Source organism: Hylobates moloch, unplaced genomic scaffold (genome assembly GCF_009828535.3).
Source record: "Hylobates moloch isolate HMO894 unplaced genomic scaffold, HMol_V3 SCAFFOLD_17, whole genome shotgun sequence".
Classification (NCBI taxonomy): Eukaryota; Metazoa; Chordata; class Mammalia; order Primates; family Hylobatidae; genus Hylobates; species Hylobates moloch.
The window spans coordinates 48,550,793-48,576,811 of NW_026652292.1; the positions used below are offsets into that span (position 1 = coordinate 48,550,793).

At 37.8% G+C, this 26,019-nt stretch overlaps 1 protein-coding gene across 6 annotated transcripts in view; it reads left to right on the forward strand.

The window, feature by feature from the left end:
- Positions 1–26,019, forward strand: part of ATP8A1 (ATPase phospholipid transporting 8A1) — a 250,631-nt gene that overhangs the window by 86,708 nt on the left and 137,904 nt on the right. For 4 of the 6 annotated variants that reach the window (XM_032135949.2, XM_032135948.2, XM_058430264.1 and 1 more), the window contains 5 exons: positions 3,339–3,383; positions 16,547–16,619; positions 19,054–19,159; positions 20,377–20,459; positions 22,596–22,645. In XM_032135949.2, coding sequence (XP_031991840.1) covers positions 3,339–3,383; positions 16,547–16,619; positions 19,054–19,159; positions 20,377–20,459; positions 22,596–22,645 — 357 coding nt within the window. The remainder of the gene's footprint in view (positions 1–3,338; positions 3,384–16,546; positions 16,620–19,053; positions 19,160–20,376; positions 20,460–22,595; positions 22,646–26,019) is intronic. The other 2 variants (XM_032135950.2, XM_058430263.1) reach the window with 1 other exon arrangement.

Below are 26,019 nucleotides of genomic sequence, written 5' to 3' on the forward strand. Positions count from 1 at the left end.
TTGAGTTTTTATCAGTGTTCCCTCCTAAACACATCCTGGTGGATTATTGGATTGTTAGCATAGTAGAGAGTTGTTGATGTCTGAAAGTTTTGGAGAAACCATGACTTCTGACTTGACCACACGTTTACAGCAGGGAAAATAACACTGTTACTTAATTACAGCCAGTCTCCATGGTTAGATGTGAAGGGGTGAGAGAGAGTAATTACTGTCAAGCACTTTTCTGTGTGGATTTCCTCTGGGCACTCTTGGATTATGGGAATCTAGATGGGGGAAATGACCTGGCCTTGCTATCCTATTTTCCCCAGAGCAGCATTTAACAATTGCTTAATATGGGAACTATTATGTATGAGCACTTCTAACCCCTGTGGAAGAAAGATGTTTATCCCCCTAGGGAGGTGGCAAAACCAGAGAGCAACACAAAATTTCATAGCCTTTGGGGTTACAAGTGCAGAGCTGATTTTGCCTCAGTGTTGCCAAAACATCAGGTACAGCTCAATTTCACCCCAGATAGGGTTCAAGTGAGTTCTGTTGTGTCTTATCAGAAGAATAAGCCTTGAAGTTTCCTGATAGTATAATTCTTACCTAGTTCTGTGTATTCCATATGTTTCTAAGAAAATTATAATTAACACGTAAAACAGTGCATCAGAATTTAATTTTAATAAATTTTCTTTCATTTCCCTGAACCTTTGCCCCAAATTGGATTCATGATGGGCAATAAAAAAGATTTGTACATAGTTGCCAATTATGATTATCTTGTAGAAATCAACTTTTAGTTAGGAATGCACTGTAAAATTATTAGATTATTTTATTAGATCTTTTTATGGGACAATTACAGTAAAATATAAGTGAATTGTGATATCATTTGTAAATTTAACTTATGACAAACCAGACATTTTACTGTAAACATTAGTTATTAAAGTATCATTTCAGCTAATTGCTTCCTGTAGGGAATAAGTCAGTTTTATAATAGTTACTTGAATACCCGGAATAGGTAAGCAGTTTCTCTGTTCAGTGGCTACAAATCTCAATCGAGTGAAGATTCTGGGATACAGTCCTAAGTGCCATCTTTGTAAAAAAAAATTTAGACCTTTTAGAATAAGTTGGATGAGGCTTAGCAAGGTACAGTCTATAAAAAGAAATTCTGTTAAGCAAACTAAATAATGCTTTTTTGTGTGGACAAGGCATTTAATTCGTATTAAAAACATCATTTGCATTTTCCCTTTAAATGAAAAATAAGTTTTTAAAAGCAATCTTTATATATGAACATACTATGTGAATAACTTTACTTGACAATATTTGGTTTAGCTATATATTTGCTGGAAGGATCGGCTATTTCTTTAACCTCAAGAAGAGATTCACCACGAGAAATTTCACTATCATAATACTGTCCCCTAAGATCTTGTTACACCCATGTTTATCTTACTGCTCACCATGACTTGTGATAAATTCTAGTCAACCCCATTCATTTATTTATCTCCATATCTCAAGTGTTGATGTATGTGACACTTTGATAGATGATGGAGGTAAAATAGGCAAAAGTTGACATGATTTCCTCCTGCCTAAAGTGTATAGTCTAATTGGCAGTTAGTGGATGCTAATTAAGTAATCGTACAGACAAATATAAAGTCCTAACACAGCATAGAGGTCTATTTGAGGCTATGATGCGTGGTTTGATCTAAACAGGGAAGGCAGGGAAATATGCCCTAAGAAAGTGATTCTGGAGTTGAGATCTAAGAATGAATTTGATTAAGTGAAGAACTTACCAGGTAGATTTTATAGCACTGGCACATACAAAGGCAAAAAGCCAGATAACCACGTAGACACCAGAGCTTCTGGAGTAGCAATCACAGGGAAACTTGCATATAGGATCAGTGGCAGGTATGCAGGCCACCTACTGCTCATCAGGCTCTAGGTAGTGCTCAGCATTCTTCCAGGGCTGCACCAGGGTTGGGGAGAGGGTCTCTGACACTTGAGCTCTGGAGCTTTTAAGCTGCATGACTTGGGAAACTTTATCCCCTGTCCTGGTATGAGATCGGGGCTAGTGCAGCTTGGCAGGACCATGCACAGTGTTGCTTGGGTAGTACCAGGCCCTTCCCTGGCACAGTCCATGGGCTAGGGTCCAAGCCTTGAGGTTAATCAGAAGTGACTGCTTTAAACATGGAGTTGCAGCCAGTTTCCACAGAGCTTTGCAGCACGCCAACTCCTTTTCTTGGAGTCCAGCCCACAAAGGGCTTGATTAGCCGTTCTTCTTAAGCAGGCACAAAAGCCCTTTGGTAGGAGAGAGAATAGTGAGTATAAAAGGGACCACCTCCATTGTGATTGGAGTGATACAGTGGATACTGCACTGGAAGCAAATTAATGTTTTGGTAGTGGAAGAGGTGCCTTGGAATGATGAAGTCCCTGCCTTGGCTGGGTTGATGAAAGATTGAACTTTTAGGGAGTGAAAGGATCCCATGAGTTTTTAACAAAGTTTATTGTATATTCGTCAAAAATAACAGTGACTTTTCATTTGTACTGAACTCTGCATTTTAAAACTCCATGTCTAATAAATTTACAGGAAAAGTATATGATTATATTATGAAAAAAATGGAAAATAAAAAAATCTGGTCTGTCATGTATCATGGGCTGCTTCCAATTGAATACATGACTGGCTGAAATGAAATACTTCTATCAGACTTTCCTAGTGTTCAGATGAGAGAATGGATGAAATTAAAGAAGATATTGATGAGTATGTTTTCTGTTTGAGATAGTGTTTTAATGAGTGAATTATAGTTTAAGTGAAAATTTTTGAATATCATTTAAACTCTTAAACTAAGGTTCCATTTAATTATAGAAATGCAGGTAACTTTTACTTTAATGTACCTGTTGAAGTAACCATCATCTCATGGTAGCCAAAGTTACTTCTAAAATGTATTTGACAAATTTTATTAGTGTGATAATTTGTTTCAAGATATTAGCAGGTTTGTTACCTTAAAACACTTTATTCTGATTATATAACACATATGATTAATTTTCCATTGGCTTTAGCATTTCAACTGCTAAGTTGAAATAATTCCTACTAAATTATGAATTTTGTGGATAAAATCAGTAAATGTTGTGGTGAAGAGGCAAATTGGCTATACAGTTACAGGATAACTTTGTAAACCTGCTCAGATACCATGAATCATTATGTTCTGTTTGCTGTACTAACTGCCATTCTTTCAGATTCAACTAAAAGTTCGTTTTGTTAACTTTTCGGTGATCCATCTTTTTATACTTCCCTTCTTCGTGGTTTTATGTTTCCAGCCTTTCTGTGATTATTTTTCCTCTCTTTCTGCCTCTCTCCTTGCTTTCTGAAGCCATGTCCCTGAACCTGAGGATTATGGCTGCTCTCCTGATGAATGGTAAGCTCTATAGAACTTTCCACCTCGTTGATCCCTATAAAAGGTTTGCATTTTATTGTTTTGTAAGACACATTTCACTCTCTTTTATATAAATATATATATATAAATAAAATATTGCTGAGCAGTTAGGCTAACAATGCTGTAAAGTAGATATTTCTTGAAATCTATTGAATATTCCTGATTTTTGATGGAGAAACATGTAGTTTATAGATTAGGTTTGCCAGAGTTTTACATTATTTATAATAAAGTCTAATGATCAATTCCAGAGTGTGAGCTTTGGACTACCTCAGGTTTCAGCTACAGCTCCTGAAGCCGTCTGAGGTTTTTCTAGCTCAGTACTGCCACCTTCTGCCACTACTTATGTACTTTACAGAGCTACCAAAAGAGGCTACTGAAACATACCCAAGCAATGGAAATTTCCTTCTGTGTTTCTTACGATTATTCTAATAAGTCTGTATGCAGGCTATGAAGTGAACATTTTTAAAATCTGCACCAAATGTTAGAAAACTATGCTACCAAGCACTAGAGTTAACTTTACTATATTTAATTTTGGCATCATTAAAGACAGCATTTTATGGGTTTAATTTCACTACTTTATGAGTTTTCTGTTGGTTTTACCTTAAAATTCCTCCCCTTTGTGAATTTATATTTTCATCTTGGATAGTGCAGATTTATTTTGATATTTCTATAATTCATCATAAGTTGGTGGGCAAATGAAATTTCAGGAAATACATTCCTTTAATGTTGGTAACTTTATAAAGAAAACTGAGAATTTATATACATTTTTATTTTTCATATTATTCATGTATTTGGTGACAAAGCCACATTTTCAATATACTTTGAAGTCAAATAACATCATTTAAATATTTTTCAACAGGGAATTTATTTCAGTGAAGTGAAGATTTGGTAAAAATTTTCAGTAAATCTCACAACACCTAGGGTTAATGACAGGCAGCTGTTTGGTTCTTGTGACAACTGATGAGACACCACACGCCCATTGCTTGGAGTGTCGTACATTTTGACACCTACACACAAGAAATTTTTAATATTTTTAAATGTACCAAAGCATCTTACTATTAGTGGATAATTCAAGTTTAATATTGTATATATTCTCTCTTATTTAATCCTTTGAGAAGTAGTTAAAATTTTGACTATATCTGCTTTTCTATAACATTAACATAACTCTATTAATTTTAAATATTGTTCATTAGTGTAGAAGTGATATACATATCCTCTAAAATAACTCAGTTACTCCTAACAAGAAATTGCCTTCTCCATATTTTTCTTAACGTTGGAAGGAAATGTTAAAAATTGATATTTGTTTACTCACGTCATTCAAAATATTCTACTTTCAATAGAGGTTGTTTCATAACTTTTATTGGTGCTGGAAAGAGAGGATGTTATTTTATCTAGTTTAGTAAGTTCTTTTTGTAAAACACCCTTTTGGAAAACTTGATATTCTAAACTAGGTAGCTCCAAATAAGAAGTGTCAGCTTTGTCATAAATTGCTTGTACATTTCTACTTATAGTTACATATAAGCTTAGATAGTAATGATTTTAAAAAATAACAATAGGGAAGGCACTTTTACAGTAAAGTGAGTTGTTTGTTAAGATGGAGTCTCACTCTGTCACCCAGGCTGGAGTGCAGTGGCACAATCTCAGCTCACTGCAACCTCCACCTCCCAGGTTCAAGTGATTCTCCTGCCTCAGCCTCCCGAGTAGCTGGGACTACAGGCATGCACCACCACACCTGGCTAATTTTTGTGTTTTTAGCAGAGACGGGGTTTTACTATGTTGGCCAGGCTAGTCTTAAACTCCTGACCTCAGGTTATCTGCCCGCCTCAGCCTCCCAAAGTGCTGGGATTACAGGTGTCAGCCACCATGCCCAGCCTCAAGCTTTATTTTAAATATATACTTGGATTCTCCATCTATAAAGTGAGTAATTACCTATAGGCCTGCAAAAATGAAAGAACAAGTGTTTCCTGAGCTGCTTCTGTGTCCAAGGTTATGTGGAGTGATCAAAGATGTGGGCTTTGGATACTAAGCAACCAAGTTCAGATTTTCATTGTACTGGTGCTATTGAACAAGTTACTTAACTCTTTGCCTGAATGTCCTCATCTGGAAGAATGTAGATAATAATAGTAGTTGCATCATCAGGAGGTTTTGAAGATTAGATGAGCTCTGTTTGTGTAGTGCTTTGGATAGTGTCTGCACATAGTAAGCCCACACTGAGTGTTCTGGTGCTCTCACTTAATCCTCATGACATATTTGACATGGCCATTTTAAAGTTGGTGAAATTCAGGCAGAGAAGCTAATAAGCAGTTTGCCCCAAATTGTAAAAACAAGTAGATGTGAGAGTCGAAACCTACATCAGCCTGGTTATAAAACAGTACTGGTTACATTACATCCTATGGACTCTAAATAACTTTAAAGAGTATCTGCTTTTGAGCTTGCAGTGAGCCGAGACTGCGCCACTGCACTCCAGCCTGGGCGACAGAGCGAGACTCCGTCTAAAAAAAAAAAAAAAAAAAAAAAGAATATCTGCTTTTTAGATCACAAGATATCCTTGAAATTTCAGTCAGTTTACCCTGATGTTTCTCATTTTCATTTAATATTTTTCAACCTAGAATTTCTTTCAGTAAATTTCTTGTGGTGTTAGGCAAGAGCAGATTCAGCAGGTAAAATTTAACAAGTTTGTGTAAAGTTAGCATGAGGGCATACAACTTTGCACAACTTTGAGCATTTGCCCAACCTCATCCACTTGGTTTCACATTGCCAATTAAACCAAGATCAAAAGTGTGATCCCAGTTGAATCCTGTGCTCCAGGCATCTGACTGCATGTTCATGCTGATCTTCTGGAGTAAAGAGTATAGATGACTCTATAAATCCAAAATCTGAAAAGGCATTCCAATCTGGCTGTTTGGCAGCTTCAGTTTCATGTAAAGTTCATTGAATTCCATGTATGAAACCCATGAGCTTATATGTATTTTACTGCCCTACTTGAACCAGTATTCACAAAAATGCCAAATTAAAAAAATATAATTACCTCTTAGATACATGTAGATTACATGTTTACATTTAGTTTGAAGGCAAACCTATAATGTATTAAGTCTTTCCACATATTCTGTTAACATTAAAGATAATCAGATGATGGTTGTAGCTGAGGTATGTTAATATAAATAGTTTATAAAGATAAAACTATTTCCCAACCAGTAGCTACCTACTGCAAATTAACCTGGTTTTCTCATCATTGCTGAGAACCATCAGCTAGCATATAACCTCACAGATTAATTCCTTTTTATTAAAAATCTACTTCTCTAGATTGATAGTATCAACACTTCGGATTGAAGGGGTAAATCTATTTATTCTTAACATCAATGTAGCCCAAAGATATGCTTATTTTCTAAAACTATATATTTCTATAATTATTTTTATCATTTTCTGTCTTCTGTTGTGGAAAATTTTAAGCATGGACAAAAGCAGACAGATGTACTGATCCACCTGCTTCAATAATATGCACTTAAGACCAGTTCATTTATGCCTTTCCCCCACTATCATTTTGAAGCAAATCCAAAATAACATATTATTTGTTTTTTCTCAACTGTTTAATATAGTTTCACATTATTCTTGTTAATAATTGTTGAAGTAAGTGCTAGTGAGGGTGATTCCCCAGAAGGATCACCTTAAAGTGTTCTGTGCTTAGTCATTTCACTGGGGTTTTTAGTATTATCACACTATCAGTGGATAGTACTGCACTGTATTTTCTATCCTCTGGTCTTATTTATTTTCTCATTTCATTCTGGTCTATAATTATGTATGAAGTGAGTAGTATTCATTTATTCTGCTGCAAAAGCTAGGCTCACTAAAACATTCTTCCAGGTGTGACTCTATAACAAAGAGATCTAACACATCCAAATTAATGTTAGCCTTCAAAGCAGTCACCTTGGCAGGTAGTTTATTTATTCTAGTAAGGCAGCCATTTCACAGAATGTTTTTGAAATTCTTCTTTTGTAATTGCCTTTAGAAAGACGTTGAGTCACATAGTGTATTAGTCTGTTTTCAAGCTACTGATAAAGACATAACCCAAGACTGGACAATTGACAAAAGAAAGAGGTTTAATTGAACTTACAGTTCCATGTGGCTGGGGAAGCCTCACAATCATGGCAGAAGGCAAGGAGGAGTAAGTCATGTCCTATGTGGATGGCAGCACGCAAAGAGAGAGCTTGTGCAGGAACCATAAGATCTCGTGAGACTTAATTCACTGTCACAAGAACAGCACAGGAAAGACCTGTCCCCATGATTCAGTTACCTCCCACCAGGCCCCTCCCATAACACGTGGGAATTCAAGATGAGATTTGGGTGGGGACACAGCCAAACCATATCATTCTGCCCCAGCCCCTCCCAAATCTTATATCCTAACATTTCAAAACCAATCATGCCTTCCTAACAATCCCCCAAAGTCTTAACTCATTTCAGCATTAACTGAGAAGTCCACAGTCCAAAGTCTCATCCAAGACAAGGCAAGTCCCTTCTGCCTATGAGCCTGTAAAATCAAAAGCAAGTTACTTACTTCCTAGATACAATGGGAGTATAGGCATGGGATAAATACAGCCATTCCAAATGAGAGACATTGGCCAAAACAAAGGGGCCACAGGCCCCACGCAAGTCCAGAATCCAGCAGGGCAGTCAAATCTTAAAGGTCCAAAATGATCTCCTTTGACTCCATATCTCACATCCAGGTCACACTGATGCAGGAGGTGGGTTCCCATTGCCCTGGGCAGCTCCACCCCTGTAGCTCTGCAGGGTACAGCCTCCCTCCTGGCTGCTTTCACAGGCTGTCATTGAGTGTCTGCGGCTTTTCTGGGTGCATGGTGCAAGCTGTTAGTGGATCTAGCATTCTGGGGTCTGGAGGATGGCCCTCTGCTCACAGCTCCACTAGGGACTCAGGGGGGTGGGGGGGCTCTGACCCCACATTTTCCTTCTGCACTGCCCTAGCAGAGGTTCTCCATGAGGGCCCCACCCCTATAGCAAACTTTTGCCTGGGCATCCAGGCATTTTCATACATCTGAAGTCTAGGCAGAGGTTCCCAAACCTCAATTCTTTTTTTTTTTTTTCCCCAGACAGAGTTCTGCTCTCTTGTCCATGCTGGCGTGCAGTAGTGCAATGTTGGCTCACTGCAACCTTTTTCTCCTTGATTCAAGTGATCCTCCTGCCTCAGCCTCCTGAGTAATTACAGGCATGTGCCACCACACCCAGCTAATTTTAAGTATTCTTAGTAGAGACAGGGTTTCCCCAGTTGGCTGGTCTAGTCTTGAACTCCTGACCTCAGGTGATCCACCTGCCATGGCTTCCCAAAGTGCTAGGATTACAGATGTGAGCCACCACACCTGGCCCAAATCTCAATTCTTGATTTCTGTGTACCCACAGGCTCAACACTGCATAAAAGCTGCCAAGACTTGGGGCTTCCACCCTCTGAAGCACTAGCCCAAGCTGTACCTTGGCCCCTTTTAGTTATGGCTGGAGTGGCTGTGACACAGAGCACCAAGTCCTAGACTGCACACAGCATGGGGACCCTGGCCCTGGCCCATGAAAACATTTTCTCCTAGGCCTCTGGACCTGTGGTGGGAGGGGCTGCCGTCAAGACCTCTGACATGCCCTGGAGACATTTTTCCCATTATCTTGGGGATTAATATTTGGCTCCTCCTTACTTATGCAAATTTCTGCAGTCGGCTTCAAATTCTCCTCAGCAAATAGGTTTTTCTTTTCTATCACGTTGTCAGGCTGCAAATTTTCCGAACGTTTATGCTCTGCTTCTCTTATAAAACTAAATGCCTTTAACAGCACCCAAGTCACATATTGAATGCTTTGCTGCTTAGAAATTTCTTCCGCCAGATACCCTAAATCATCTCTCTCAAGTTCAAAGTTCCACAAATCTCTAGGGCAGGGGCAAAATGCTACCAGTCTCTTTGTTAAACATTACAAGAGTCACCTTTTCTCCAGTTCCCAACAAGTTCCTCGTCTGCATCTGAGACTACCTCAGCCTGGACCTTATTGTCCACATCACTATCAGGCTTTAGTCAAAGTCCTTCAAGTCTCTAGGAAGTTCCAAACTTTCCCACATTTTCTTGTCTTCTTCTGAGCCCTCCAAACTGTTTCAACCTCTGCCTATTACCCAATTCCAAAGTTGCTTCCACATTTTCGGGTATCTTTTCAGCAGTGCCCCACTCTACTAGTATCAGTTTAATGTATTCGTCTGTTTTCACACTGCTGATAAAGACATACCTGAGACTGGGCAATTTACAGAAGAAAGACGTTTATTGGACTTACAGTTCCACATGGCTGGGTAAGCCTCACAATCGCGGCAGAAAGCAAGGAGGAGCAAGTCATGTCTTACATGGATGCCAGCAGGCAAAGAGAGCTTGTGCAGGAAAACTCCCCCTTGTAATAACCATCAGATCTTGTGACATGTATTCACTATCATGAGAACAGCACAGGAAAGACCTGCCCCCATGGTTCAATTGCCTCCTATCAGGTCCCTCCTACAACATGTGGGAGTTCAAGATGAGATTTGGGTGGGAACACAGCCAAACAATATCACATAGAAAACCAGGCCTCATTACTTTGGTCAAAACCAGTATCTAACAAAAATATTATTATTGAATTCAATCACTTGCTCATACTTTTGGACTTTACTGTGGACTTGACTTTACTGCCAATTGTACCATTGAAAAGCAAGAGGTGCAGAACTTTCCCCCAAAACAATGCTTTCTTAGCCAGGTCCCAAGGCCAGAGGTCCCAGGAGCAGCAGCAGCAGCAGCAGTGGGTCCCCCAGGAGAACCTCTAAGGTCACACAGGGTGCCCACTGCAGACAGGCTATACTGCATGGTGCCTCCTCCCTGACAACCACCTCCACTTCACACCAGCCACAGCAAGGAACTTTGACACCAGCATGGATCTCTGCCTGCCGCTGATGGCCGTGGCTATGGAACAGGTGGTGTTCCATCAGTTCTTTATACCAAGTCCTTTGTGAAGCATTACACAGAGCACGTGTCACTGGCATGTGTTCACCTGACCTCCAAAATAGAAGAGACTCTAAGACAGATAGGAGATATCATCAGCGTGTTTCATCACCTCTGACATCTGAGAGAAAAAAGAAACCTGAGCCTCTACTATTGGATCAAAATTATGTCTAACTTAAAGAACCAGATTATAAAAAGCAGAAAGATGAGGGCTCCAAGAGCCAGACTTTTGTCACGATACCCACCATTAGATCATCATTATAATACCTTCAGGTGTTACAGTGTTAGTGCAACTAACACCTGGCCCAAACCTTATGGAATTGCACAGGAGGGCACAGGAAAGCCTCATAAACGTCTTACCAAACAGGGAGAGAAATGGAGGCAGAGCGAGAGCTAGGAGCAGTTTTTAGGTCCCTATTGAGATCCACTCCTTCCAAGAGGAGGAAGAGCCACAGAGCTCAGCTCCCTGCAGGTCTAAGTCAAAGAGCCAGTGACTTCCTGTTGAGATGAGCTGGTGGTGCTCCCTACAGAGGCCCCCTGTGTCCAAGGACTACAAGCCCCCCACAAAAGTCTCACAAGTCTTAGAGACAGACCTCATCCAATTCATGAAGCCACTCATTGGAGTGGGCAGATAATTCTGAAAATACGATAAGAAAAGTTGTAACTACAGAGACCAGTGTCAGGGTGATTGAGGTTGTGAGTGGGCCATCACTGTGAGTGGGACTACTTTGGGAACAGCAGACATCAGAGGGTAAGCCAGGGGTCCCCGAGTCACTAACTGACCTCAGGCCTTTTCCCAGAGGGATGTCTGGAGGGCTGCCTACCTTTGAGCCATTGGCATGTACATCTCAGTGTGAGTGGCCCCACATTACAACTCTTTCTGGAAAAGGTTATTGACCCTGGACCTTGTGATGAACTTTGAAATGGAATTGAGGAGACCATAAGTGCTCTTCAGGCCAGCCCGGGGCCCAGTGCTCACCTGTCCCAGTGCACACCCCACCTGAGCAGCAGCCCTGCACGTGCTGGATAAAAAGCAAGTGCACTTGTCCCCGTTGGTGTGGCTTGGTGCTAACAAGCTGTCTCTTCACTCCCAAACCAATACTCAATTACGTTAGACCAATAAAATGGCTATATTAGCTTGAATTTACATATATATTTTGCACTGTCTCGCAATATCAGAAAATGACCTTAATAGCCCCATTATCTATCCATGTTATAAACATGTTTAAAACAAAGCTACATATGAAAACTCAGAACCTGACTTTTCCACTTAAAACTTGTTAAATGTGAAAAATACGAGGTTGGTGCAAAAGTAATTGTGGTTTTTGCAATTGTTTTTCAATGGCAAAAATCTCAAATTACTTTTGCACCAATCTAATATTTAGATCTGTGTTGAAAATAATAGACTTTTCTCTGTGTAACCCTAAGTGCAGGCTACCAGCTCCTAAATAAAGAAGTTCCCTGTATGTGCATGTTATGTAGTTAAACAATTCTGTCTCCTCAGGACATTTGGAATGTTAAAGAATTTGTACTTTGTCATTCTGCTTGCTTAAGTGTTCAAATGTGTACACAACCATGAGTTCCCATTCTAGCGGTATGTGTGAGCTGCCCTCTCTGTTCCTTACTCATTAAAGTGATGAATTTTGTAAAAACAAAACAAAAACCCAAACAACAAAACGATGTTGTTTTAAATTTATACTGCCTTTTTCATGTGTGCATGAGTGTAATATGTATATGTGTATAATGTGCGTTTAGTGTATAGGTAGGGTGTTTATATATTTCACATGACTGATGGGTTTTGTACTTGTTTTAAATTTGATTTTTCAAGTTCACAATGCATTAACATATTACAAATTCAAAGAGTGTAAAAGAAAAGGTTTTGATCCCCTCCCTGTCTTAGAGCCCTCCATTTCCCCTACCAGAGACGGCCTGTGTGACTAATTTCAAGTGTATCCTTACCGATCTCTCCTATAAATATTCATATATTTATTTTTTCTCTCATTTTTACAGAAAGTGAAGCATACTGTACACACTGCTTTGTACCAGCTTTTCATTTGACAGTGCATCTTTGAGATTTTTTCATATTCCATAAAAAGCTTCCCTTTGTTTGTAAATGCACCACAATATTTTTAAGCAGCACTACTGACGGGCATTTGTGTTTCCTAACTCTTTGCTATTAAAAATGTACTGTAGGGGTTGGGTGCAGTAGCTCACGCCTGTAATACCAGCACTTTGGGAGGCCGAGGTGGGTGGGCACCTGAGGTCAGGAGTTCAAGACCAGCCTGGCCAACATGGCGAAACCTTGTGTCTACTAAAAATACAAAAATTAGCCAAGAGTGATGACACATGCCTGTAATACCAGCTACTTGGGAGGCTGAGGCAGGAGAATCGCTTGAACCCAGGAGGTGGAGGTTGCAGTGAGCTGAGATTGTGCCACTGCACTCCAAGTGAGCCAAGATTGTGCCATTGCACTCCAGGCTGGGTGACAGAGTGAGACCCTGTCTCAAAAATCAAAACAAAAAAACAAGTACTGCAAAGTATAAATTTGTACATACAGTATTTTATACCAGTTAAACAATTAATATAAATTCCTAGAACTGGAATTACTGAATCAAAGTATTTTAAATTTTAAATTTTGCCCAATTGCTTTTCTTTTAGAATTTGTACAGTTTATGTTCTCACCAATGATATATTCTTTACTGTTTTCCTACAATTACAACAGCACAAATTTGTCAAGTTTTATTTTTGCCACAATGATACATTTAAATTTCACTTCTCTCATTATGAGGTAAAGTTGAATGTATATATAAAGCCATTTATATTTCCTTCCTTGTGAATTGTGTGTTTATATCCTTCGCCCATTGTTGTACTACATTGTTGATCTTTTTGTAAATTGATTTCTGGTAATTCTTTTTATTCCAGGGAAATTAACCTTTGTAAGTTGGAAATATTTTTTCCCCATTTGCCATTTAGCTTTTGAGTTTTCTTGCAGAAGTTGGTTGTGTTTTGTTTTGTTTTGTTTTAAGAGATGATCTTCCTCTGTCACCCAGGCAGGAGTGCAGTGGTACCATCATAGCTCACTGCAGCTTCAAACTCCAGAGCTCAAGGGATCCTCCCACTTCTGCCTCCCAAGTAGCTTGGATTGCACACCACCAGCTGGTGCATACCACCAGACCTGGCCAATTTTTTACTTTTTTGCAGAGGCAGGTCTTGCTGTGTTGCCCAGGCTGGTTTCAAACACCTGGCCTCAAGCAGGCTTCCTGCCTCAGCCTCCTGAAAGTGCTGGGATTACAGGTGTGAGCTACTGCACCTGGCCTGTTGCCATAGTTTTTGCTATGCAGAAATATTTAGATTTATGTAGTCAGATTTATATATTATGTTTTCTGAATTATATATGATGCCTAAGCTTTTTCCATTCCTAAGTTTTAAAAAAAAAAAATGTTTCACATATCTTTAGTACATTTATGAAATCATTGATCCATCTGGAGTTTATTTTGGTTTACAAAGTCAAAAGTATGGATTCAGCTCTTTTATTCCTTTTCTCTGGTGGCTGTCCTGTTGACATGAATTTTGAATTTAAAAAAAAGTCTTAGTACATACTGTCATATGCGAGGACAACTATACTGATTAAGCCATATATTCTTTGAATATTTTAATTTTTATTGCTATAGAGACTCTTCATTTTTGTATGATCAGAAAATGAGTAGTTACAATGTATCATAACTTTTAAGTCAGCCTAAAGAAGCTGCAAATTGTATGACATTGTGGGTTCCCTGCTCTGTTCTCCTTACCTTAACTGTGATACTCCCTGCCTTATTGCTTCTTGCAAAATACCATGTCATTGTCTCCTTGGGAGCAAAGTGACACTCAAAAATTGCTAGGCAAAGATGTAACCAAATGTTGATGTTGACTTGCATTTTTATTTGTGAAAGTTTGACTAACAGTCCTATTATTTTTACTTTTAATGTGATGGTTCTTATTTTTAACTGATACGAGCTTGCAAATTTTATCTTTATTTTTACTAAAAGTAAATATTTTGTACAATTTTGGAGAGGAGTGGTAGCAGCTGAGTTATCCACGCCAGGCTGTCTGATTAGAGGATGAGTTGTTTCCGGTTTTTGTTTCTGGTGTTTGTGTTTTTGTTTTTGAGAGGTAGTCTCGCTCCGTTACCCAGGCTGGAGTGGAGTCCAGCGGTGCAGTTTCGGCTCACCGCAACCTCCACCTCCCAGGTTCAAGCGATTCTCATGCCTCAGCCTCCCAAGTAGCTGGGACCACACCTGACTAATTTTTATATTTTTAGTAGAGATGGGGTTTCATCATGTTGGCCAGGCTGGTCTCGAACTCCTGACCTCAGGTGATCTGTTCACCTCAGCCTCCCAAAGTGCTGGGATTACAGACATGAGCCACCCTGCCCAGCCTGTTTTGGGTTTTTTTTTTTTTAATTATCTTGGTAAGGAAGTCACTTTCTAGAAGAAGAGTTCTTTTTTAGCATTATCCTTGACAGAACCTTCATTACTGAATGGAAAATGGAGTATGTCCATGTAAATATTTCAATTGCATATCCAGAGCTACTCAAATATAAATATGTTTGAAAATTAAGTCAATTATAGTAACTGACTTATAAAATGAAAGAATTATTGGTGAGATGAATAAGGCATATCTTCAGATTTAAACGGCTTTTAGTGTGGAATTCTTTGGAAAGAAGATAGACTTCTTGCAAGATGTTACTGTGAATATTCCTTGACATTTGTTTAACAAGTAGAAAAGTACAGCTACAAACCATGTATGAATATATTTTAATAGGAAAATTTCATAAAGCCCCAAGTAATGAACTCTTTTTAATAAATGGTAATATTTGGAGGATAAATATATGTTATCTTTTTCTTAGATTTTTTTCCTCATCTTTAAAATTAGAGAAATAATGATAATGATGATGATGACGTGTTCACTTTGGCCCCCAAGGATATTTTGATCATTCTAAACTACTACCTGCTAATAAAGATGTATTTTCTTACAATTTGTAGACTTAATAGAGCAAATTACTACACGTAAATATGTGTTCCATTATAAACATTCTAACTTCCTCCTTAAGTTTACTGGAGAAATGTGTTTCATTGAAGATACTGTGTATGTTCTCTTCTTTCAAATTCTGTTTTCTTCAATGAGTTTTCCATCCTGTCAAGCTGCTGCCTTTATAATATGACATTCTTGATATCTGACATGTTGACATTGATAATACTCTTTATAACCTGTAAATGTTATGATTAAAAGCTTTCTGGATTATAATTGTTTAGTATTGGACACATTTTTCCCCTCAGTGAAATCTGAAATTTTCTTCTGTGCACTAAAGCTCAAATGTATATATTTTCACTAAATTTTACGAACTATACCCTTTTCTTTTGACATTCCCACTTGTGTTCCTTGTTTTTCCTTTGAATCTCAATATTTTTATATTAAATTATATGGCCATGAGATAAATGATAGCTAGTTTGCAGAGATAATTGACTCCATTTGTATCGTATGAAGTACATAATACATTTGCTCATCTGAAGATAGCCACAACACAAAAATTCCATACTTTTATTATTTGTTCTTATATTTACAGAACAAATGTAATGTGTTTATAAATATTTGCTCAGATATTAATGATAGATGTTGATATAATCCGTAAATGGTTTATTCATGTTCTTATATTTCATATGGTTTTCATCACTACATATAAAGATTTCTCATAACTCAAATAGAAGAATATTTTGTATAATAGCTTTCATTAATTCTTAGAATCCTAAAAATTGAAAATATTATGGAAGTGGAAGAAATTCAGTTCCAGGTGTTTTTATAGTTTTAGTTTTATATTTTTACAGATTTCATGTGGCTGCAATATAATTTAACTCCAGAAAAAATGAACTGTAAAATACTATTTTTCATTACACTGCAAACATCTTTCACATTTTAGAATGCTTGAATATATTTTATGATACAATCATGAAATCTGTGATGTCTTATTTAGAAATGCAGGCCAAATTACATTTAATTTATGAAGGGTTTGGAGACATAACGCTTTACTCATAAAGTACATTAACAAATAGATCAGTGGGCTGGTATAAATGAACTGGGTTTACTCTATTTTTTTACCCCCTTCAGGCAGAACTCACAGTTTGGAGACGAAAAAACATTTAGTGATTCATCATTGCTGGAAAATCTCCAAAATAATCATGTAAGTTACATAAAACCATTATCTTTTTGTTGGTGAATAAAAACTAATGAATGTTTCTCTGAACTATCTTCTCCGTTTATATATTTCTCTTTTTTTACTTTCATTATCTTTTATTTATTTATTTATTTATTTATTTATTTATTTATTTATTTATTTGAGACAGAGTCTCACTCTTTCGCCAGGGCTGGAGTGCAGTGGCGTGATTTTGGCTCACTGCAACCTCTGCCTCCCAGAATCAAGCCATTTCTCCTGCCTCAGCCTCCCAAGTAGCTGGGATTACAGGCACTCGCCACCACACCCGGCTAATTTTTATATTTTAGTAGAGACAGGGTTTCGTCATGTTGGTCAGGCTGGTCTTAAACTCCTGACCTCAGGTGATCCACCCCCTCAGCCTCCCAAAGTGCTGGGATTATAGGCATGAGCCACCATGCCTGGCCTCATCATCATTTTTAATAATTATCAAAATCTATGCCAAATCCTTTTTACTTGGCCAACATTAATTCATGGTTGTTATTTATTTGGTTTTAATATTATCATTCATCAGTATTCTGTCTTTTCAAATTGTTTCATTTTAAATGATTATTGAACCTTCTGGGATACAATTCAATATTGTATCTATCTTGTGACTCTTCCTAGGAATTAGAGGGTTGTCTTTGATGCCTTCTTTTCTCTCCATGTCCAGATCTCTGAGTCACCAAGCCCTTGTCAGTACTGATTGCTAGAATCTATCTTGGGTTTTGGCTGCAGTTAATCCTCATTTTCACCACCCCAGTCCAGACCGCCAGCACCCACTCTGTGGATTCCTGTGGTAGCCTCCTGGCCAGTCTCCTGGGTTCCGTTTTTGCTCCTCTCCAGTTATTGTTGCCCATGACAGCTGAAAAATGCAAATGGAAATCAAGTCCCCTCACTATCCTGTTTAAGCCTATTCTCTGCCTTCTCTCTTCATTCATAAAGTAACATGATCTGGCCCCTGTCTAAGCTGTCACTCTCATTTTGAGCTCCTTTTCTTTCTCCTCATCCCACTGGCTGCCTTTTATTTTCAAAACACATCATTTTTTCCTTCTTTACGACCTTTCCTGCTTGATGGAAAGCACTTTGCTCAATTCTTCATGAGGCTAAAACTTCATCAGCTCAAATATTACGTTATCTTGAGAATAACCACAGACTTGCTCAAGTCACATTACATGATATTTGCATATTCCCTTCTTTACAGTGCTTGTCTTGCTATAAGTAAACAATATGTGTATATTTATTTGTGTTCGGTCTTCCCCACAACGCCAAGCTTCACATGGCAGGGACCATGTCTGTTTAGTCCACTGTTCTAGCCTGAACAGTTTTTTCAAATAATGTTCTGATATATCTTCCTAGTCACTTCACATTACTATTTTTTTTTTTTTTTTTTTTTGCCCAAGAGCATAGAGAAATGTTTTTCCTTTATTAAATTGAATAACATTTATCTTTATTGAGAGCCAGACAGGAAGATATTTAATTTAAAATATCTGGCTTCTCTCCTATAAACCCTGAGCTCCATGCAGAAAGGATATACCCTTCTGTCTTCTCAGGCTGTAAGAGTCCACTGGACATAGGAGTTGTTCATAATTTTTTATTCATTAAAATATGAATAAAGTTACCATTTTTGGAGAGGAAGGACAAAACATTATAGAAAAATCCTCAATCATTATCACCCCAACGCAAAGTATAACCCCAACGCAGTAAGATTGCATGCCTAAAATTTAAATCTGGTCAGGAATTACAACTAGGTAAATGAACATCTTCGAATTTTTATCCTGTCCTCCAAGGACAAGATTCAGCTACATCTGCCTTTCTCACTATACTATTTCTATTTGACAACACCAAGTTGTCTTGTATAAACGTTTAGAAAATGAATGAATGAGTAGAAAAATAATTTGAATTAAAAAACACATTTTCATTATAATTGATGTTGGCTTCTTAGTTGGCTATAATCCCACACCCCCAATGTATAACAGCTATGTTTTTATGGGTTTTTGTTTGTTTATCTTATTTGTTTTGTTTCGTTTTGTTTTGAGACGGAGTCTCACTCTGTTGTCCAGGCTAGAGTACAATGTTGCAATCTCAGTTCACTGCAGCCTCCGCCTCCCGCCTCCCGCCTCCCGCCTCCCTGGTTCAAGCGATTCTCCTGACTCAGCTTCCCGAATAGCTGGCATTATAGGCGTCTGCCACCACTCCTGGCTAATTTTTGTATTTTTAGTAGAGATGGGGTTTCACCAGGCTGGTCTCGAACTCCTGACCTCAGGCGATCCACCCACCTCGGCCTCCCAAGGTGCTAGAATTACAGGTGTGAGCTACCACATCTGGCCAACAGCTATGTTCTTAATAGACATGAAGTGATATTACTATCGGTGTCAAAATGTTCACATGAGAAGGGCTTAAATTATGTATTTATTTTCCACAGCCGACTGCACCTATAATATGTGAATTTCTTACAATGATGGCAGTCTGTCACACAGCAGTGCCAGAGCGAGAAGGTGATAAGATTATTTATCAAGCAGCATCTCCAGGTACAAATGAAGCAATTGTAAAGTATTTTTTTGTGGAAAATTGTTCGGAATGTAAGTCAATTTAATTTTAAAAAGATAGCCAAATTGAGTGTTTTTTAGATAAAAATTTTTATTTACCAATTAGAAAAACCTTGGCTTTCAAGGTTAAATATATATGTGATATTTTTAAATGTGTAATTTTGTATATGTAATTTTTGGTATATTACATAAGTTACATGAAAATTTGAATAACATAATTCTCATAAGTGAAAAATGTACCTTTTTACATACACGTAATAATTTTTCGCTTCTTTATAAATACCTAAGAACTCTTAGTCAAGCTGATTTTGCACAGGTACAAATAGGAAAAGGAAGATGTGTTTGCCTGAATATAGTAAGCTTATATGACTTTAGAACACCAATTTTGCCTTCCTCTTTTGTTAATGATAATAAAGAAATTTGGGTATTTATTTGGGTGAGGAAAGTTTTACACATTTGAAGGGATTCCATAAAATATTATTAGTACAGTTATCAATATAAGTACTTAGGCTTAATTTTGGATCTATTTTCAATGTAAAGTTGGGCAGATAGTCAGTTTGATGAGAACTTTGTTAGAAGTGTTTTAAACTGCATTCTAAGCCAGCATCTGTGACTTATAGGATATACTAAATTCCTTAAAAGCATAAGAATTGTTGTCTCATATCATTAGGGTAGAAACTGTGTGATGTTTTCTTATGCCATACCCTACTCTAGCAATAAAAAGGTTTTATTTAACATGATGACATTCATAGACATTAAAATCATTAGTTCATTTAAAGCTTGTTTAAACTGAATCCTCAATTAGCAATATTAGTTTCTCTAGACTCAGCATTTTAGGAGGAAAAGGATAAAAGTTTAGAAGGCAATTTTCTCTGATTCCTTTTGAGAAAGTTTTCTAGCAAATACACTGGATGAAGGGGTACATTTAAATTAAGCTTCTTAGGAATTTATGACTAGCAGTGAGACTTGACATTTTGGAAATGTAACTCTGAGTTCTGTTTGTGTCTCCAACACTTAAGATTATTCTCCTTATTTCTTTGGAATTGTCATGTAGTTTTAAAATAATTGGATTAATAACAGGAGCCAGAATAAAAAGAACTTTAATTAAACAGAAAATTATATTACCTTAATGTACTTCTCTTGTACTGAGAATATTTTTTTCAATCATGTATTTGCTTTTACTTCTTTTTCTAAAACAGATGAGGGAGCATTGGTCAGAGCAGCCAAGCAATTGAATTTTGTTTTCACTGGAAGAACACCCGACTCGGTGATTATAGATTCAGTAAGTTACTTGTTTTTAAGGTTCTTTTTAATCCAAGTAATACATTTGCATAGCTTTAAAGATAAAGTAATACCAAAAGGCTCATAATAAAATAGAGGTTCCCCACTCCAGAAGCAACCACTGGGTGTTCTTTTAGCTATTTCTTTGGGCATTTATACATCTCATATTTTCAAAAAAAAAAAAAGGTGATTATTAATACATGTTTTGACTCTTCAATTTTAATGTATCTTCTGATTCTGTTACATGAGGGTGTATCTCTTGAATCACCATCCTTTTAGTTTATCCTTCCTCATACTCTAAAATTATTATGATTTTATTCTAATTTTTAGTTAAATACTCAGGCCCAAGTTTTAAAGTGGGCAAAAGACTTGAGCAGACATTTCACAAGAGAAGCTATACGAATGACCAATAAGCATGTGAAAAAACACTGTTAGTTATTAGGGAGATACAATTAAGACCACAATGAGATAGCACTACATACCTACCCAAAGTGATTCTCCCGCCTCAGCATCCCAAAGCACTGGGATTACAGGCATGAACCACTGCACCTGGCCACTTTTTCTTTTATTTTCTAAAGACTAAAATTTAAAAATGGATAGCACAAAATGTTAATGAGTATGTGGAGCAAGTGGAACAATCATATACTGCTAGCAGATGTGTAAAGTGGTACAGTCCCTTTGGAAAACCTTACAGAGTTGTCTAATTGAGGTAAACTTACACCTGAGCCAGCAATTGTGCTCATAGTTATACAGCAGAAATGGAAGTTTCTGTTTCTAAAAAGACTTATAACAAAATGCTCCTATCAGCTTTATTCAGAGTAGCCAAAAACTAGAAACCAAACCAAATGCCCATCAATAGAAGAATGGATAAACAAATTGTGATATAGTCTCACAATGGAACATCTAAACAATAACAAAGAATGAGTTATTGATTCATCAATAGCATGGATGAAAGATGAATCAAAACATGAATCAAAAACATTATGCTGAGCAAAAAAAAAAGCCAGACACAAAGGTGTGCATCCTTTTTAATTTCATTTTTATGCAGCTCAAGATCAGGAAAAAGTGATTTATGGTGATAGAATTCAGAACAGTGGTTGCCTCAGGGCAGGGAAGAGATTGATTGAAAAAGGGCACAGGGGAAATTATAGGGTGGTGGGAATATTTTATATCTTGATTGGGGTGCTAACTACCAAACTATACAATTTTCATTTGACTCTATGTTAAAGGTCTGTGCATTTTATTAAATATAAATTATGTCTCATTTAAAAGTTATTACTTAGTTTCTGTGTAGTATTGCCTTCTATTTTACCTGTACAGTATTCATAGCTGAACATTGTTGTATCTGGTAATTTTTGTTTTTTAAATTTTGTGTTTCCAACACCAATTTTTTTTTTTTAGAGATGGGGTCTTGCTCTGTCACCCAGGCTGGAGTGCAGTAGTGCAGTCATAGCTAACCGTAGCCTTGAACCCCTGGGCTCAAGTGACCCTCCTGCCTCAACCTCTAAAATAGCTGGGATTATAGATAGGCGTGTGCCACCACACCTGATTTTTTTTAAATTTATTTTTTAATAGAGATGGGGTCTTGCTATATTGCCAAGGCTGGTCTTCAACTCCTGAGCTCCTTTGATTCTCCCACCTCAGCCTCCCAAAGCACTGGGATTACAGGCATGGCCACCGGACCTGGCCACTTTTTCCATCATTTTCTAAAGATAAATCTCTTACCTGTTTGTTTCATTGCTTCCCCCTTTTTTTTTTTCCTATTATCTATAGTAATTGTTCCCATACTTGCTAGTATACTTTTCTCAATACTATCACACCACATAATCTGTTCATTGGCAGTTCTTTCCTTACGACATCCCTTCTGAAGCCCTCCATTCTCTTGTCTGGGCAGGTTATATTCTAAGAACTCTTCAGTGACACTTTTTGGTTTTCCTTTTGGTTTTCTCCTGTTTTGGATTTTCTGTTTCCTGTAACTCAATTTACATAAAAGTTATTAAGCTCCCTTCCATATTTCAGTAGGGAAAATTTGTTTGTGTTGGCATTTTTTATAGTAAAACTTTATGACTAGGATTTATTTCCCAGAAGCTTAAGACTTTTCCAACTGTATGTAATTATATATTCCTTTTCTTCTTAGCTGGGGCAGGAAGAAAGATATGAATTGCTCAATGTCTTGGAGTTTACCAGGTAAAACATCTGCTCAGTGATTTGTATGGATAAGATAAATTTATATCCATTTTTATTTTTTCCCTTTTGAATAACTACAAAGTATGTTTTGTTTTTATTTAACTAAATTTGTTTAGACAAAATATTAAATCAAAATCTTTAGTACATTTTTGATTCTCATTATCTGTAGATAAATTACAAACCACTTTCTTCAGAGTATTGCAGTGCATGACTACTGGTAGCAGTTTTAAAGTCTTTTTGAAAGTTGATCTCATGGAAGTAGTGAGTAGAATGATAGATACCAGAGGCTGGGAAGGATGTGTGAGTGGGAGGGGAAGGGATAAAGAGAGGTTGGTTAATGGGTATGAACATACAGTTGTGTTGAAGAAGTAAATTCTGATGTTTGATAATAAAGTAGGGTAACTATAGTTAACAACAATGTGTTGTATATTTCAAAATAGCTAGAAGAGAGGACTTAAAATGTTCCCAGACATACAAGTGATAAATAATCGAGATATTGCAAATCCCAAACACCCCAATTTGATCATTATAAATTCTGTGCATCTAACAAAATATCACATATACCCCATAAATATGTACAAATACTATGTATCAATTTTAAAATTTAGAAAAAGAAATCTTTTTGAAATATAGCTGCCTGATTCACAAGCCCAGCATATATGGCCAGGCGTCTTACGGTTGGTGATCTGGAAACACAATTATGTTTAGAGGCATCAGATTTATGTGGAGTGGAGATGAGTCAGGATTAGGAAGCCAGCATTCTAATTGTATGCTCATTATATCTCATTGTCTTCAGGATTTGAAAAACCGTATTCTTGTCTCTGTTAAGTATAAGACCAGTTACTATCTGTTAGGAAAGGACAGAAAGCAAAGTGATTGTCCTACTTATTTTATTTCTTAAGGTCGAATAATAGATGCCTTCAGTTATAATCAATGATAAGTCTGTGAGTTTTCAGCCTCTTACTCCCAATGACAATGTAACCTGCTTACCTGCATTCTTGAGGCAGAGAGGCCCTTGCTGCAGGGGTCTTTAAAGACTGCATGACCATTCACGGGACACTTCACAGAATTAAGGCCATGAGAAAGTAATGCTGTTGTTCAAGGAAATAAGTATCCATCATTTTTCTTGAACTTTCTTCTGCATAAGGCAAACTTGTACACTGCTTAGGAAAGGCATTTCTCTTTCTGTTCCAACTTTGGTTGCTGTCTTGATTGGGAATGACCACATGCCAGTGGTTAATAACAAAAATAATGCGGTCTGTCTGACTTATTATTTAAAGCTTTTTTTAACTTAGATACTCTGAAAAGTCCAAAGAAGATGAATACATTGAATAAACAGAATGGAGTATTTTCAAAGTGCACCCCTCGTCTCTTTCTTTTCATGTCAAAGTGATTGCTTTTCCCAAGCTTCTTTGTATTATAACTGTAGACTGTCATTAAGTAGTCTATCAATTGCCATTTAGATACGTTTTTTAAACCACACTTAGAAAGCACTATGCTAGGTGATGAGTGCCATGAAGAAAAAAATAAAGCAGGGTTGGGAGTTTCCGTTCTTTCAGGATTCAGTGATGAAGGTGGGTTTAAGAATGAACATGAGAAAAGTGAATATGATGCTGTTAAAGTAGTCCCTATGAAGGACGTTAGTGGTTTAGACTAGGATGAAGGTAGTGAAAATACAGGAAGTTAATAGAATCTGTGTACCTTGTAGAGGAATATCTGAGAGACTTTGTGAGGGATTGGCGGTAGAAGGCGAAATGAGGAAGGGGTGAGGGTCTCTGGCATGAACAACTGGGTAGATAGAGGTACCGTTTACACAGATGGCAGAAGTGGGAATAGGAATAGATGTGGAGGTTGAAATGTTTGAAGTCTTAGGTTTTAGATGCCTATGAGACATACAAACAGAGCTATCAGGTAAGCAGTTGAATACAAGGGCCTGAAACAAAAGAGAAATCTATGGCTGAAATAGCAATTTGGCAGTCAGTGGTTGGTAAGGGTATTTGAAGTCATAAAACTGAATGGGATCTCCTGAAGAGAAGATATAAAATGAGGGGGAAATAGAAGGCTGATGATTAAGCCATGAGGGTAAGGGTTGATTAGAAAAAGAGGAATCAGCAAAAGAGACAACCTTGTTGTTAAAGATATGGAGGACAGAGAGAGGGTCATAGCACAGAGCCAGGAGAAGAGGGTTCAAGGAGAGAGTGGTCATCTGCGTCGGAGACTGCTGCTAGGTTAGGTAAGAAGTTTGAGAAGTATTTGTTGAATGTAGCTATTCATTGTAATGGTGAGGAGAGAAGAAAAAGGAAAAGACTGGGAATGAAGGGGGTAGATGAGTGAAGACACCGTATGTAGTGATGGTTTAGAAAAGGTGAAATGTGGAAGAGTTGAAAAGGGATGTGGCGTAATGGAGGAGTGGTTGCATCGGGTGAGTTTTGTAGGGATGAGAACAGAGTATGTTAAATGCTTGTGAACAGGATCCTTACAGAAGGAGAAGAGACAGATTCTGGGGAGAACAGCATAACCTTTGGACCGAGGTTACTGAGAAAGTGAGATGAGAGGAGGTTCACAGGCATGTGGAAGGAAGGCCTCTGATAGGAGGAAAATGTTTCTTCCATCATACCAGGAAAAAAGATGGAGGGGATGGTGCGCACATAGATATGCAGGTTTTAATGGCAGAAAGAAAAGGGATTTCTTCCCACCCCCAAACCGAGACACAGTGTTGCTCTGTTACCCAGACTGGAGTACAGTGGCTCGATCTCGGCTCACTGCAACCTCCGCCTCCCAGGTTCAAGCTATTCTCATGCCTCAGCTTCTTAAGTAGCTGGGATTGCAGGTGCACATCACCATGCCTGGCTAATCTTTGAATTTTTAGCAAAGATAGGGTTTCACCATGTTGACCAGGCTGGTCTTGAACTCCTGACCTCAAATGATCCCCCTGCCTCGGCCTCCCAAAGTGCTAGGATTACAGGTGTAAGCCACCATACCCAGGCAAAAAGGGATTTCTTATCTGAGGTTTTTATCAAGGTGAATTTTTGTCAAGGTTCTGGGGTGAGGAGGGAGCATGGGAGACTTGGAGAATGGAGAAGGTGTGCTGTAGCTCTGCACAGGGCAAGAGAGCAAGCTTGTTGGAATGTGCTGGGTTACTGGGCAGTAAGGAGCACCCAGTTGGTATTGTATATCATGTATTTGCTAATCTCTATGGCTGGGTAACTTTTCTTCAGCAACATCTACCTACTTTGATGTAACACAAAAGAGAGTTCTCATTCACCCAATACTTGGAGGTTTCACCAGGAAAATAGAAGAGCAAGGACATTGATGAGTTTGGGACCACATTATCAAAGCTGCAGTAAAAGAGGCATGAATCAGGAAGGGCTAAT